This window comes from Piliocolobus tephrosceles, chromosome 4 (genome assembly GCF_002776525.5).
Source record: "Piliocolobus tephrosceles isolate RC106 chromosome 4, ASM277652v3, whole genome shotgun sequence".
NCBI lineage: Eukaryota > Metazoa > Chordata > Mammalia > Primates > Cercopithecidae > Piliocolobus > Piliocolobus tephrosceles.
In genome coordinates, this window is record NC_045437.1 from 156,927,068 (window position 1) to 156,943,978 (window position 16,911).

The following is a 16,911-nucleotide window of genomic DNA, read 5'->3' on the forward strand; positions in this document are numbered from 1 at the left end:
CCAGGAATTCAAGACCAGCCTGGGCAATACTTGGTGAAACCCTGTCTCAATTAAAAAAAAAAAAAAAAAAATACAAGGCTGGGCGTGGCGGCTCACTCCCATAATCCCAGCACTTTCGGAGGCCAAGGCAGGCAGATCATGAGGTCAGGAGATCAAGACCATCCTGGCTAACACAGTGAAACCCCGTCTCTACTAAAAATACAAAAAAATTAGCCGGGCATGGTGGCAGGTGCCTGTAGTCCCAGCTACTCGGGAGGCTGAGGCAGGAGAAGGGCGTGAGCCCAGGAAACGGAGCTTGCAGTAAGCCCAGATCATGCCACTGCACTCCAGCCTGGGCGACACAGCGAGACTCCATCTCAAAAAAAAACAAAAAAAACTTAGCTGGGCATGGTGGCGAGCACCTGTAGTCCCAGGTATAGTGGAGTCATGGAGTCATGGGGTGGGGGTGGCTGAGGCAGGAGGATCACCTGAACCCAGGAGGCTGAGGCTGCAGCAATCTGTGACCATGCTATCGCACTCCAGCCTGGGGAACAGAGCGAGCGAGACCACAGTAAATAAATGTATCCAGGGTCATGCAATCTGAAAGCAATGAAGACAGGACTGTAGGTGATGTCTAAAGCTTTGACTCTTATCCTCGCTGAACTCCTGATTCTTCCAAGTCAACAGAGTAAGTAAGAGCTCTGGAACCATACTGCCTTGGTCCAAATCTGACTAAATTAGATGACCTATTAATTTGGCAGAAACATAAACTTAAGAGCCCTGTGGAAACTGGCAGAATGCTGGGCCTCCCTGGGCTTCAGTAGTCCTTTACAACCAACGGCGAAGAACCCCTGTGAGCCAATCTCCCAGGGCAGCTACAGGAAGCCACACCTTCTATTAAATGACAGGAAGAACAAACATAGTATACCCTAGGACCTCATCAGAATTCCTCCGAATCCTAAGCTTTTGGGCCTAGAAAGTGCGGGGAGTAGCCCCTCAAAAGCAAAGGTGTCAACCTCAGCCTTTCTGCAACTATGCCACCAATCACTAAAACAAAATCTGTTTTAGACACTAGATGCAAATAAATAAAATCCTCAGTACCATGTAAATGTCACTCCTCTCAAAGCTCTATTGCCGTTTAGGAAATTGCCCAACACAATCTTACCCACTTCCTCCACCTCAAAAAGGCTGCCTAGCATAAGCCTAACAATTGGCACACCTCCATTTTTCTAATGGAGATCTCACCATATCTCCACCAGATCTCACCATAACCCCAATCACAACATAACAAAACAGCAGTGTTACTCATCTTCCATTGTTTCCTGCAGCCCTTTTTCAAACCTTTATCTCCTCAAAACAATTACAATTCCCAACTTTCCTGCAAATCCTGCAGGAAATAGGTTTCCTATTCTACATCAATAACTTTGAAACTATCTTGCTTCCAGTTACCTTCCTAACAAAACCAACTACCAACAAATAAAATCTATATTCCTTAATATGGAACCTAAGGCCTCTCCCAACCCAATCACTTTTCCAGCTGTATTTCATCCACACAATCAACACAAGTTGAATAAAGTATCCCAATCTTCCTGCTTTGCTTACATCACTTTTTACATCTGAAATGCCCAGTACCTTCATGTATTCTCTAGAAATGGCATCTATTTTGTCTGTAAAGCCTTCTCAACCCACCCCGACCCCCAAATAAAAAGTAATAATCTGCCAGGCACGGTGGCTCAAGCCTGTAATCCCAGCACTTAGGGAGGCCGAGGCGGGTGAATCATGAGGTCAGGAGATAGAAACCACTCTGGCTAACATGATGAAACCCCCCGTCTCTACTAAAAATACAAAAAAATTAGTTGGGCGTGGTTGCAGGTGCCTGCAGACCCAGCTACTTGGGAGGCTAAGGCAGAAGAATGGTGTGAACTCAGGAGGTGGAGCTTGCAGTGAGCGGGGATCACGTCACAGCCACTAGCCACATGTGGCTATTTAAATTTAAATTATTTAAAATTAAATAAAATTTAAAACTCAGTTCTTACAGTCAAGGTTGCAGTGAGCTATAATCATGCCACTGCATCCAGTCAGAGTGACAGACTGAGACCCTGTCTCAAAAAAAAAAAAAAGTACTGTTTCACCTACTGGAACTGAAATCCAGTCAGCTACCTTTAAAATTATCTATTGATGTGTGATTTAAAAAAAAAAAAAAGTACTATTTCCATTAAAAAAGGACAACTGAAAATAGAGTACGATCAATTTGCTGAATTGGGTCAATATGTAAAACAGCGCCAGGCGTGCTGGCTCACGCCCATAATCCCAGCACTTTGAGAGGCTGAGGCGGGCAGATCATCTGAGGTCAGGAGTTTGAGACCAGCCTGGACAACATGGTGAAACCTGTCTCTACTAAAAATACAAAAATTAGCCAGGCATAGTGATGCGTGCCTGTAATCCCAGCTACTCGGGGGCTGAGGCAGGAGAATCACTTGACCCCAGGAGGCAGAGGTTGCAGTGAGCCGAGATTGTGCCACTGCATTCCAGCCTGGGCGACAGAGTGAACTCCGTCACCAAAAAAAAAAAAAAAAAAAAGTAAAACAGCACAAATTGAAGGATTTTGAAAACTAAAAGCTTACATAAACCTAATATTTAAATGAGATGAATACTCAAAAATAATAGCTTGAATATTAGCGCTAGCACTAGAACCCAATTCAATGCTTTTTAGTACAAGTTTACCGTAGAAAATTAGTAAAGTATGAAGAAAAAAAATAAAAACTATATATACTTCCACAACCCTCCCGCCACCACAGAGGGCCACTATTAACATTTAGGTAAATACTCTTATGTAATCCTAATAAATCTAGTAAGTCCTTAAAAAGAAAAAAAAAAGTAAAACTGATATACCACTATCAGTTTGCTTCTCCTCAATAAATGCTCTGAAAAGTCTTCAATGGCTGAATTATTCCTTGAGAATTTTGACATGGAATAAGCATGACAAGAACAGTTAAAGGAAATATATCTACTACTTTCCAGTCAACAAGAACTTTCAAATTTTGCACAGTCTACATCCCTGATCCCTATCCACAGCAGGAATCCTCTCTCATCCAAGCAGGTCAAGCTTCCTTGTTTCATAGTTCCCATTACAGAGCCTTCTGTGCCAGGTGGTGTGCTAAGCAGCCTGCACTTGATAATCCTAAATTCTCTGAGAAATGGGATTCGTATAGAGGAAGAGCTGATTCAAGTCAAGTCAATGTGCCCAGAAACGTATTAGCATCTACGATTCAAAATTATGACCGTCAGACTCCAAAACCCCATGTATACACACATTTTGGGTTTTGTTGTTGTTGTTGTTGTTGTTGTTTTTGAGACGGAGTCTGGCTTCTGTAGCCCAGGCTGGAGTGCAGTGGCCGGATCTCAGCTCACTGCAAGCTCCGCCTCCTGGGCTTATGCCATTCTCCTGCCTCAGCCTCCCGAGTAGCTGGGACTACGGGCGCCCGCCACCTCGCCCAGCTAGATTTTTGTATTTTTTAGTAGAGACGGGGTTTCACCGTGTTAGCCAGGATGGTCTCGATCTCCTGACCTCGTGATCCGCCCGTCCTGGCCTCCCAAAGTGCTGGGATTACAGGCTTGAGCCACCGCGCCCGGCGCATTTTGGGTTTTTTTCTGGTTTTGAGACAGGGTCTGAGACTCCGTCACCCAGGCTGGAATGTAGTGGCTCCATATCTGCTCACTGCAACCTCCACCTCCCAGGTTCAAGCAAGCCTCCTACCTCAGCCTCCCGAGAACCTGGGACTATAGGTGTGCACCAACCACCATGCGTAGCTAATTTTTTTTTTTTTTTTTTGAGACGAAGTCTCGCTCTTGTCACCCAGGCTGGAGTGCAATGGTGTAATCTCGGCTCACTGCAACCTCTGCCTCCCGGGTTCAAGTGATTCTCCTGCCTCAGCCTCCCAAATAGCTGGGACTACAGGCACCTGCCACCACACCCAGCTATTTTTTGTATTTTTAGAGACAGGGTTTTCCCATGTTGGCCAGGCTGGTCTCAAACTCCTGACGTCAGGCGATCCGCCTGCCTCGACCTCCCAAAGTGCTGGGATTACAGGCATGAGCCACCGCACCCAGCCTCGTTTTTTATTATTATTATTATATTATTGAGACGGAGTCTTGCTCTGTCACCCAGGCTAGACTGCAGCGGCATCATCTCGGCTCACTGCAACCTCCACCTCCTGAATTCAAGCAATTCTCCTGCCTCAGCCTCCTGAGGAGCTGGGACTATAGGCCCGTGCCACCACGCCCAGCTAATTTTTGTATCTTCAGTAGAGGCAGTGTTTCGCCATGTTGGTCAGGCTGGTTTCAAACTCCTGACCTCAGGGGATCCACCCACCTCGGCCTCCGAAAAGTGCTGGGATTACAGGCGTGAGTCACGCCTGGCCAATTTTTGTACTTTTTGTAGAGACTGGGTTTCGCCATGTTGTCCAGGATGGTCCCGAACTCCGGAGCTCAAGTGATCCCCCCACCTCAGCCTCCCAAAGTGCTGAGATTACAGGTGTAAGCTACCACACCCGGCCCTGTTTTGTTTTGTTTTTGTTTTTGGGGTTTTGAGATTGAGTTTCACTCTTGTTGGCCAGGCTGGAGTGCAATGGCGTGACCTCAGCTCACTGCAACCTCCACCCCCCGAATTCAAGCAATTCTCGTGCCTCAGCCTCGAGTGGCTGGGATTATAGGCAAGCACCACCATACCCAGCTAATTTTATATTTTTTAGCAGAGATGAGGTTTCACCGCGTTGGCCAGGCTGGTCTCAAACTCCTGACTTCAGGTGACCCGCCCACCTCAGCCTCTTAAAGTGCTGAGATTACAGGCATGAGCCACCGTGCCCAGCCCCGTTATGTTTTTTAAGAGACAATTCTCACTCTGTCGCCCAGTCTTGGAGTGTAGTACTCAATCACGGCTCACTGCAGCCTTGATCACTGACCTCAAGTGATCCTCACACCTCAGCCTCCCAAGTAGCTGACATGCCACCACAGCCTGCTAATTTTTTTAATTTTTTGTAGCGACAGGGTCCAGGCTGGTCTCAAACTCCTCAAGTAATTCTCCTGCCTCGGCCTCCCAAAGTGCTGGGATAACAGGCATGAGCCACCACCGCCAGCTTTAATTCATTCCTACTTCTATACTTCACTCAAACTATCTGAATCCTTTATTCCGTGTATTATCTAATCCTATTTGTTCAAGTCTCACTCCAGCCTTTCCTCATCACTTTAGCCTCCACTGCTTACATCTCCTTTGAACATTTTAGTTTTGTATCACACAGCCTTGTCCATAACTGGACTCATTCTATTTACTGCTGCTGATGTTGTTCATATTTTAACTATATTGATTACAACTAGACAGCAGGAATCTCTATCTTACACTTCCTCTATACTACACACAATGCCAAGTCAATGCTGCTTAACTCCTAAGAAGTACTCACACATTTGCTGTTTGATACTGCTTTTCCTCCATTCCAAATTGCAGGGAGTTAATTCAAATCAAGTTTAAGAATCTCTCTGTTCTAATCTTTAAGTCCTAGAAATTACATCCTTTTTCAGCCAGAGAATATCACTGTTTTCCCTTTCTTAAAAGAGATTATTGGCCAGGCGCGGTGGCTCATGCCTGTAATCCCAGCACTTTGGGAGGCCGAGAGGGGCGGATCACGAGGTCAGGAGATCGAGACCATCCTGGCTAACACAGTGAAACCCCGTCTCTACTAAAAAATACAAAAATCTAGCCGGGCGAGGTGGCAGGCGCCTGTAGTCCCAGCTACTCGGGAGGCTGAGGCAGGAGAATGGCGTAAACCCGGGAGGCGGAGCTTGCAGTGAGCTGAGATCCAGCCACTGCACTCCAGCCTAGGCGACAGAGCAAGACTCCATCTCAAAAAAAAAAAAAAAAAGAAAGACTATTGACCAAATATTTATGCACATTCTGAGAGGATATTATGAACAGCTGCAATTGGCACAGATCCTTTAAAAGGTATAGTTTCATTTTTATAGTGTTATGCACAGCTGGACACAGTGGCATGTACCTATAGTCCCAGCTATTTGGGAGGCTGAGGCATCAGAACTGCTTGAGCCTGAGAGGCAGAGGTTGCAGTGAGCCAAGATTGCACCACTGCTGCACTCCAGCCTGAGCAACAGAATGGGACACTGTCTCAAAAAAAAAAAAAAAAAAGTATGCAGAACTACTCTCAGGATATTACAACAGCTGTTGCTCTAATTCACTTTCTTCAACAATAGGAGAAAATGAGCTTTTCAGAGAAACCGCAATAATTAGACGATCAAATACAACTGATAGGCAAAACTGGAATGGAAACAGAGACATTAATCAGAGTACTCTCTGGTTACTGCATTAGCCACGGACTAGAAAGTACCAAAAAGGGCTGATACCAAACAGACCAAACAACTCATACTTTTGAGATCTGCAGTTCCTAAAAACACAGCAAATTCCTCAGTAATTAACTTTTGCACTTTAAAAGTACACAGTTGCAAAACCCAAAATGTAAACTTCCATAGATTTCATCTTACTGTCCTAATCTCATAAAAAATTAACAAAAAATACAAGATGTAATAGTATCATTAGCAAATACTTTGGTAGTATTTACTGAATCCCAGGCATTATTCTGAGCACTATGGCAAGAAAAAGGCATGAGTGATAGTTTTAACTCATTATAATTCTCATAATCTCCAAAGAAGTAGAGAAATCACATCTGTTCCTACTGCAAATTAATCCCTTATATTTGTGTAAAGAATTCTGGCAATATTACTGAAACTTTAAGTATATAAAGTATATCCCTTACCCTAGCAACTTCACCTCTGGAAATCTATACAACAAAAACAAAAGCATTAACATTGTAACATAAATATGTAAGGCTACTTATTGAAGAACTATTGGTAACAGCAAAAAATTAGAAATAACCTGTTTGAAGAAAACATGTTAGAGCCATAATATAGAATTTTACAGGCCGGGCATGGCGGCTCAAGCCTGTATTCCCAGCACTTTGGGAGGTCAAGGCGGGCAGATCACTTGAGGCCAGGAGTTCGAGACCAGCCTAGCCAACATGGCGAAACTCTAAAAATACAAAAATTAGCCACGTGTACGTGCATGATCACAACATTGCACTCCAACCTAGGTGACAAAGCGAGACTCCGTCTCAAAAAATAAATACTGGATCACTTCCCACCGCACCTAGATAAAAATCCTTATTATTATTTACAAGGCTCTGCCTAATTCCTCAGATTCATCTCACAGCATTCTCTCAAGCAGCTGCGAGAGTCATGGCTGCTCTTCAATATAGCAAGGATGCAGCTCTTGCTGCTCAGGTCTTTCCCACTTGCTGTTCTTCTGCCTGCAACAACACTTCCTCAAACCTACTGTGACCTCCAAGGCAAAATCCTACTCATCCTCAGGTCTCAAATGGTATTTCTTTCAAAGCACCTTCTATCCAACTTATTTTTGAGACAGTCTCACTCTGTCACCCAGGTTGGAGTGCAGTGCATGATCTCGGCTCACTGCAACCTCTGCCTACCAGGTTCAGGTGATTCTCCTGCCTCACCTTTCAGAGTACCTGGGACCAAAGGTGCCGGCCACCACACCTGGCTAATTTTTGTATTTTTAGTAGAGACAGGGTTCCACCATGTTGGCCAAGCTGGTTGCGAACTCCTGACCTCAAGCGATCCTCCTACCTCAGCCTCCCGGAGTGCTGGGATTATAGGCATAAGCTATCGTGCCAAATCCTTCCATCCAATTTAAATTAGACCCGCTTATTCTATACTCTCACTGTATTCTGTACTTTTCCACCTTGCCCTTTACCACATTAGTAATTACTATATATTTTTGTTTAGTATTTAGTTTAATCCATCAGCCATGTCCATAATAACATGATCTTATTTGTTCACGGTAGTACCTCCAGTTCTTAGAAAAATGGCTACCACATCAGAGGCACTCAACATCTGATAAAATGAAGGAAGCCTAAATTGGGTGGAAAATCAAGGGTCTCTTCTGGATGAGACTCCACTGGCTCCTCAAAAACCTAATCCAGATTGTTACACCCACAATCTGAAAACGAGGTACTTCCACCATAGCAAACCCTCTAAGACTTGCATCTCATTTCCACTCTCACGTTAAAACAAACCCACAACATGCAGTCTTTTTGTACGTATGAGCTCCAAATCCCTTCCTCCATAACTGCTACCAAAAAAATAAAAATATATCAACCTTCCTGCTACCATTTTCTATTTAGCCCAAGACTCCAACACAGAGTAATCAAAGTGAATCAAAGTCATACAGTTCAGAAATTACTTGAAATGTATGGCATGCCTGTATGTCAATGAAAACTAGGAAAGAAAATATAAAGAAAACATGTAAGGAAAATTAAAGTATTTAAATGGAATTTTCTTATTACAATTTCATGGTATATGGGGTCATACATCAGTGTCTTTGAGGCAAATGTTTTATTTGAAACAACTCAGTTTCAAATACAATTCATGGTATAATTGTTGCAGCCACTGTCTTTCTAAAAGAAAAACAGAAGCATGGGATAATAATCTAAAAGAAAGGATAGGAACACTGTTCTTCCCAATACTTGGGATTCTCTTCCTGTGCCTCCTTTGGAGCTAAAGTGTGTTCAATCACAGGGCAGGAAAGGACCAAGCCACTAAATACATTAACTCAGCACTTTAGCTTTTTCAGTTCCTTGGGGGAGACATTTTACAGACCAAGAAAACACGGATCCAAAGATATTCTCAAATAAATACTAAAATGCTTAAAAACAAACTTTAATACTTAAAGAAAGAACACAATACACTTCCCTGGAGATGCAAGTTAGACTATCCATTGTTAAAAAGCACAAATAGGGAAAATAGACTGCTAAAGGGCACAGCGCTTTTGGGGGGAGTGATGAAAATGTTCTAAAATTGATTACAGTAATGGGTGCACTGTTTTGTGACTACACTAAAAACGATCACTTCAACTGGATAAATTGTATAGTATATGAATTAAACCTTAATAAAACTGTGCCGAGTGCAGTGGCTCACTCCTGTAATCTCAGCACTTTGGAAGGCCAAAGTAGGCGGATCACTTGAGATGAAGAGTTCAAGCCCACCCTGGCCAACATGGTGAAACCCCGTCTCTACTAAAAAAGACAAAAACTAGCCAGGCGTGGTGGCACACACCTGTAATCCCAGCTACTCAGGACACTGAGGCAGGAGAATCACTTGAACCCAGGAAGCAGAGGCTGCAGTGAGCCGAGATTACGCCACTACACTCCAGCGTAGGGAACAGCGAGACTCCTTTTCAAAAAAAAAAAAAGACACCTTAATAGAGCTGCTAACAAGACTAAACTCAGCAAAGGGACAGTAAACTACAGTTTTGGTTTCTGGGATGAGTTTTCAGGGGAAGCACCTGGGTTAGGAGGTGGGGAGGGTGCAGAAATTTGACAATCAGAAGGGAAATGTGAGGCTTCTGAACAATCTAGTTTGGCTGAAACCTGCTGAAGAAATGTGACAAAAATTCAGGGTGAAAATAATGGACCTTAGAATTGAGCCCCTGGGGCCGGGCACCGCGGCTCACACCTGTAGCACTTTGGGAGGCCGAGGCGGGAGGATCACTTGAGGTCAAGAGTTCGAGACCAGCCTGGGCAACTCAACGAAACCCCCTCTCTACTAAAAATACAAAATTTAGCCAGGCTTGGTGGCACGCGCCTGTAATCCCAGCTCCTCAGGAGGCTGAGGGAGGAGAATCGCATGAACCCCAGAGGCCGAGGTTGTAGTGAGCCGAGATCATGCCACTGCACTCCAGCCTGGGCGACAGAGCGAGACTCCGTCTCAATCAATCAATCAGTAACAACTGAGCCCCTGGACAGGGCGCGGCAGTTCATGCCTGTAATCCCAGCACTCCGGAAGGCCAAGGCCGGAGGACTGGTTGAGACCAGGAGTTCGAGACCAGCCTGAGTGAACATAGTGAAACCCGATTTCTACTAAAAATGCAGAAAATTAGCCAAGCATGGTGGCGCAGGCCTGCAATGCCAGCTACTCAGGAGGCTGAGGTGGGAGAATCACCTGAGCCAGGAGCCAGGGAGGTCGAGGCTACAGTGAACCAAGATCGCACCACTGCACTCCAGCCTGCAGCCAGAGTGAGACCCTGCCTCAAAAAAAAAAAAAAAGAAAAAGAAAAAAAATTGAGACCCTGAATGGAAAATACAGAACTTCTTACAAGATTTTGTCTAAGAACATGGCAATGGATTAAAATGTATCTACATGTATTCAAAAGGCAGACTCTTTTACTGTAACCAATGAATGACCTGAGTGACTCACCATTTTTTAGAGCTATGTCTATGCTGGTCCCAAAACTTAATATGGGTTCTAGAAGTCAAGGAGGGCCCTTGAGCCACTAACAACAGTGGCCAACACGCTGGTTAGAATGTATTATCATGAAAGTGCAACCCTACGGAGGGGTTAACGCGCACAAAACAGAGGATGACCCAATAAAGTACAATACCCCGAAATAATGTGGAAAACAAAAGCGATTGTAAAGTTATCGTAAGGGCACCGGTTTTATTAAATTACTATCCGTGCCACCCCAATCTCAAGATCCCGAGTACACCCGGAATCCGGGCCTGAGGCTGCTCCAGCTCACTCTCTTCCGGGCGCTGCCCCGCCCCCACTCACGTGGGACGCTAACCGCTCCATGGTCTCGAGGCTGGCAAGCCCCAGAACCCGTTCAACTATTAAGCGCCTGCTGTGTGCAAAGTTCTGAGCTCTCTGTTGGACTCAAAAGACTCAGTAGGACCTGGGCCTGGTCTCTGCCCTCCAGAAAACGACCGCGATCCGTTTACGTCCTACACCTGCAGTCCTTCCAGTTCCTATCCGTGCCCTCCGCTGGTCCGAGTACCGGCCAGAAGCCTTACTTAGGCCGGCTGGTCGCCGGGAAAAAGGCCACGCTCATAGTGGGTCGCGGCCCCTAGTGTCCTCCCTGACCCACCGGGACCTCGGCTTGGAACAGAGGCGACTCCTCGGCCCGCGTTCCCCAAGCAGCGAGGGTCCCAGACTGGAACAAGCATTAGCTCCTCACCCCAGTGCACGCGGCCGGCCCGGCCCACACTTACGGCGTGCAGCGGTCGCTATACTCATTAGCGATAGTCTCGATGCCACCGGCGCGGGCCACAGCGACGTAGCAGCTCTGGAAGCCCAGGTCTATGCCCACCACCGACATGGCGCTGGGTACTGCGGGCCCGGGTCCGGCCACCGAGACAGGACACGGACCCCGGCGGGGCTAGCGCGTGGAAAGCAGGCCTCTTGGGCCGAGGCTACTGAGGGGCGTGCGGCTTCCACGCGAGCGCCTAGGTCCTTCCAGTGGGGACTACAACCGAGACCGCTGCTCAAGCCGGCTCCGGCTCAGTGGCCGCAGAGGAGGCGCCGGTAGCCGGGGCGGAGAAGATCTCCAAAGATTCGTTGCGACGAGAGCTGAGCCGCAGCACGAGAACTACGAAAGAACGGAATGTTCTCGCGATATCCCGGCTCAAACGCTTTTCCCCTTCAGGTCCCGCCCCCAGTACGTATGAATACGTCACGTCCTGGCTCGAGAACCTGGTAAAGTACTGGGTAGCTAAAAGATGGCTGGGAGGTGCAGCTGCCCAACCGAGCCTGCGCATGGAACCCGCGGCGCTGCACAGCTGTATGGAAATGTGAAGCACCTCCCTTTCCCGTAGAAAGTAGGCGAGCCGACTTGAGGGACTATACTGAGGAAGTGCTGCGACCTACTTCCGCCGTTTTTCTTAATCTCAAAGACACTTCCGGTAGTGGGGTGTCTTCAATTCCACCTTGTCGGGCGCCTGGAGTGAGACGCGAGCTGTTCTGCAGGTCCCACAGGGTGCTTTCTGTTCTTATCCCCGGTAGGGGAGAAGGCCGCTGTTGGAACGCGGCCCTTATGTCCGGTTCTGTCAAGAGTCTCAGATCACACCCTCACCAGCAGAGGGAAGAAGCCCACTCCCAGCCACACCATCTTGTTTTCTTTCGGTCAGCCTTGTCGCGCGGTTCTCTAAGCCACTCGTGTCCTTAGATCAGATTGAGGGGCCTGCAGGATTTAAGCCTTTAATCCCCAGCATATTCCAAGCACCTACCCTGTGGTAGGCCCTAACCTGGATGCAAGGAACACAGGCAAGTAATACGCTGCCTGGCCTGAAAGGTCCGCTCAGACCTTTATATGAAGCTAATAAATCTTAAGCTTCAGGGCCCTTCGCTTGCATGGCCTCCTGGGAGAACAGGTAGTTGCTGAGAGTTATGGTGTGGTTCCCTCATAAGAGGAGTGTGGTGAGGGAGGGGGCTGGGTAGGGGTAATCCCAAGAAGGGTTTAGATTGGAACCAGTTCAGGTTCGGTCCATCTTTCCTCTTTGGTTTTACAGTGGCTTCCGTGGGATCGACAATTTCTTGTTCATAGAGTTTCGGGTGTTTTTCTCCAGTTCTGTTACTGTAGACTGTAGAAAGCATGGGCCCCAGGTATTAGGAAGCAAATCTATGTAAGCATTTCTAATAAGTTACCCAGAGAGATCTAAGAAGGAGAATCTGAATCTCCAAGTCTCTAGTAATGTGTTGGGATTTGTCATTTTAATTATTTGTTTTGTTTATTTTTAGGGCCCCCCAATGGTATGTAAGTTTCACCTCTACAAAACCAGGATCATCCCCATCATGAGGGTAGCTAAACAAGTAAAGGTGACCCCAGTACAGAAGGGCAAGTGCTATATGCACAGAATGGTGGAGACTAGGACAACTTCCCAGAAAAGGAAAAGGCTGTGTTCCAGTTTGAAAAACTAGCAATAGAGACCATAGTTTAAGGACTAAAAAGAAGTTCTCTGTTGCTGGAGGGTACACCATGAGTTGAAGGTCTTAAGGCTAGAGTACCTGTCCTTCAGCTATTTTAAAAGCGAATGAGCAAAGAAGAAATTACATTGCCCTGGTATGCCCTTTCCTTTAAATACCTGCATTTCCTGCCACCTCAGGAGGTACTTCACTCTATAGGAGCAACCCCAAACCCGGGTTGATTACCATTAAAACTTGCAAATGGCCACACATTTCTCACGTTTTGCCTAATTAAAACCTGTTTTTGCTTCAAAGACAAGCACCAGGTGCCACCTGTAAAAGAGTACTGGGAGTAAAAAGAGTGGAGGCAGCAAGGAGCAGCCTTTGGAAAAACGAAAGCAGGAACATATTTGTACGTTGTATACCCATGTTCGTAGTAGCTTATTCGCAGTAGCTAAATGGAGGAAACAACCCACATGTCCATTGATAGATTAATTAGTTTTCTAAATTTAGTGTATACGCGCAACAGTACATTAATACAGCCTTGAAAAAACAAAGGAAGGAAAGTCTGATAAATGCTACAGCATTAATGAACCTTGAAAATATGCTAAGTGAAAAGTTAAATCAAAAAAATCAATATTTTTAAAATTTTTTTAAATTTTATATTCAGAATGTAATATGATTCCACTTGTATCAGGCACCTATAATAGACAACTACATAAAGAGAAAAGCGGTTTAGTTTCACGAGTAGAGTGAAATGGAGAGTTTAAGGGATACAGAGTTTCAGTTTGGGAAGATGAGAAAGTTCTGGAGATGGATGCTGGTGATAGTTGCATAACAATGTGCATGATCAGTGACACTGATTTGTACATTTAAAAATGACGAAAATGATAAATTTTATGTATATTTTACCATAATTTTTTGAAGTTTTTTTAAGTTAGGTTGACCTTGACCTTTCTTCCTCTGTCTGTTTTTCTCCTACCTAGGGGCATTATCAATAATACCAAGGATACTGTTGCCCTTAATTATGACACAGTCCTGTCTCCATCTGTTTATCTCAGTTGTTAATCAATGAGCAAAGAGCCCGAGCTGCCTAGGCTAAATTGTCCAGTGGACCTAAAGATCACTGTCTGTGTTACTGCCTGTTTCTGCCTTCCGTCTATTGGAAGACCTCCCTAGGTCTTAGCTAAATTGATGAAAAGTACACCCATATCTTATTATGTTCCAACTTCATACCTCAACTACCTTGTTTGCCTTGGTACTGCTTTCAGTTTAAAATACCACCAGCCCTATCAATCTTTTTAATGATTTGTCCTTCTCAAAATAAAACATAACTACCATCAGTCACAGAGAGTACTCATCCTGCTATAAATAGTTTCCTGGATCATCAAACTTATAGCTCAAGAGATTATTCTGGGATATTTAAATAAATGAAGTCAGGAAAAGGTTATTTTAGAATCCTGAAGAATCTAAAGTGGCAAGTTTCCAAGAATCACAATTGTGAACCAACAAAGTGTCCAGAATATTTAACGTTGGAGATACTGTGATCAGAGGACAAATTCTTTCCATTTGGCAGAGTATCTTAAGTATTTAAGTATTTTAGAAGCAGGAAGTTGTTAAATGCCACTCTCAAACATGATTAAATTTAGTCCTAAGCAATCATGGAAGTGTTTGTTTTTAAATATACAGTGTTCATAGGCTGCCCACCAAAAGACAAAAGGTTCTCCATCAACTGCGGACTCATATTTCTCCCCAACAAGTGTCCAGTGGAATCCTGCCCTACACTTTGGAGCAGCTCCTGCAATTTTTTGCTTCACAAGGAAATTACTTCCTCAGGTAATGGTGATTTTCTGACCTCCCTGATCTTACAGTGAGTGAATCAATGCCTTTAGTCAAAGCAACAACCCTTTCTTAAACTCTAAAACTCCAATAACTCAATAATAATGGTAATTACCATGTCTCTGGCATTCCTACAGCATATGCTAGCATTATGGCAGACATTTTACTGATTTCAATATCATAATTCCTTCACATAGCAAAGCCATCAGGTAGGTGTTATTTTTCCTATTTTATAGAGACCTGATAAGGTTAAGGAACTTGTTCAAGATCACACAACTTTCTCACAACTATGCTGCTTCTCGATTTCTTTTTCTTTTAGATGATCATGTTCTGTCACCCAGACTGGAGTGCAGTGGCACGGTCATAGCTCACTGCAGCCTGGCTTCAGGCAGTCCTCCCACCTCAGCCTTCTGAGTAACTGGGACTACAGGCATGTGCTGCCACATGCAGCTCATTTTTTTATTTTTTTGTAAAAACAAGGATCTTACAGCCAGGCGCAGTGGCTCACACCTGTAATCCCAGCACTTTGGGAGGCTGAGGCGGGTGGATCACCTGAAGTCGGGAATTCAAGACCATCCTGGCCAACATGGTGAAACCCCTTCTCTACTAAAAATACAAAAATTAGCTGGGCCTGATGTCACGCATTTGTAATCCCAGCTACTTGGGAGGCAGGGGCAGAAGAACCGCTTGAGCCTGGGAGGTGGAGGTTGCAGAGGTTGCAGTGAGCTGAAATGGTACCACAGCACTCCAACCTCGGCGAGAGAAAGAGACTCCGTCTCAGAGAGAGGGAGAGAAAAGAAAGAAAGAAAGAAAGGAAGGAAGGAAGGAAGGAAGGAAGAAAGGAAGGAAGGAAGAAAGAAAGAAAGAAAAGAGGACAGAGAGAGAAAAAGAAAGGAAATGAAGGAAACAAAAGAGAGAAAGAGGCCGGGTGTGGTGGCTCACGCCTCTAATCCCAGCATTTTGGGAGGCTGAAGTGGGCAGATCACAAGGTCAGAAGATCCAGACCATCAGGTAGGTGTTAGCCAGGCGTGGTGGCAGGCGCCTGTAGTCCCAGCTGCATGGGAGGCTGAGGCAGGAGAATGGTGTGAACCTGGGAGGCAGAGCTTGTGGTGAGCCGAGATCACGCCACTGCACTCCAGCCTAGGTAACAGAGCGAGACTCCGAAGGAAGAAAAAAGGAAGGAAAGAAAGAAAGAAGGGAATGGATGAGGGTCTTGCTACATCGCTCAGACAGGTCTTGAATTCCTGGCCTCAAGCAATTCTTCCACCTCGGCCTCCCAAACTGTTTCACAGGACAGCATTTGTTCTAGGAGATATCCATAGGTTAATATTACCATTTTTAAGGTTCTGAGAAGTCCTGTGGAAAACCTCTTTAACTTTGTATAATCATAAATAAAAATATAAATATAAGAAATACTGGGGGCTCGGGGGCAGTGGCTCACGCCTGTAATCCTAGCACTTTGGGGGGCCAAGGCGGGCAGATCACGAGGTCAGGAGTTCAAGACCAGCCTGACCAATATGGTGAAACCCCTTCTCTACCAGAAATACAAAAATTAGTCAGGCGTGGTGGCACATGCCTATAGCCCCAGCAACTCAGGAGGCTGAAGGAGGAGAATCACTTGAACCTGGGAAGCAGAGATTGCAGTGAGCTGAGATCGTACCACTGCACTCCAGCCTGAACCACAGAGCAAGACTCCAGCTCAAAGAAAAACTACCAGATTAATGGCTGGGCACAGTGGCTCACACCTGTAATCCCAGCACTTTGGGAAGCGGTGGAGGGCAGATCACGAGGTCAAGAGATCAAGACCATCCTGGCCAATGTGGTGAAACCTCATCTCTATTTGGGAGGCAGAGGAGGGCAGATCACGAGGTCAAGAGATCAAGACCATCCTGGCCAACATGGTGAAATCCCATCTCTAGTAAGAATACAAAAATTAGCTAGGTGTGACAGTGTGCACCTGTAGTCCCAGCTGCTCAGGAGGCTGAGGCAGAAGAATTGCTTGAACCTGGGAGGCAGAGGCTGCGGTGAGCCGTGATCGTGCCACTGCTCTCCAGCCTAGGCAACAGAAGGAGACTTCTTTCAAACAAAAAAAAAAAAAAGAAAAAAAAGAAATACCAGGTTAAAAATACTGGGAGAGGCCGGGCACGGTGGCTCAAGCCTGTAATCTCAGCACTTTGGGAGGCCGAGACGGGCGGATCACGAGGTCAGGAGATCGAGACCATCCTGGCTAACATGGGGGAAACCCCGCCTCTACTAAAAAATACAAAAAACTAGCCGGGC

The 16,911-nt window shown here is 45.6% G+C and overlaps 1 protein-coding gene across 1 annotated transcript in view; it reads right to left on the reverse strand.

Moving 5' to 3' along the window:
• HSPA4 (heat shock protein family A (Hsp70) member 4) overlaps window positions 1-11,475 on the reverse strand; it is a 56,660-nt gene extending 45,185 nt beyond the window's left edge. The window contains exon 1 of the mRNA XM_023196222.3: window positions 11,103-11,475. Within this exon, the coding sequence (XP_023051990.1) occupies window positions 11,103-11,209 (107 nt within the window). The 5' untranslated portion in view covers window positions 11,210-11,475. The remainder of the gene's footprint in view (window positions 1-11,102) is intronic.
• Window positions 11,476-16,911: the final 5,436 nt, after the last annotated feature.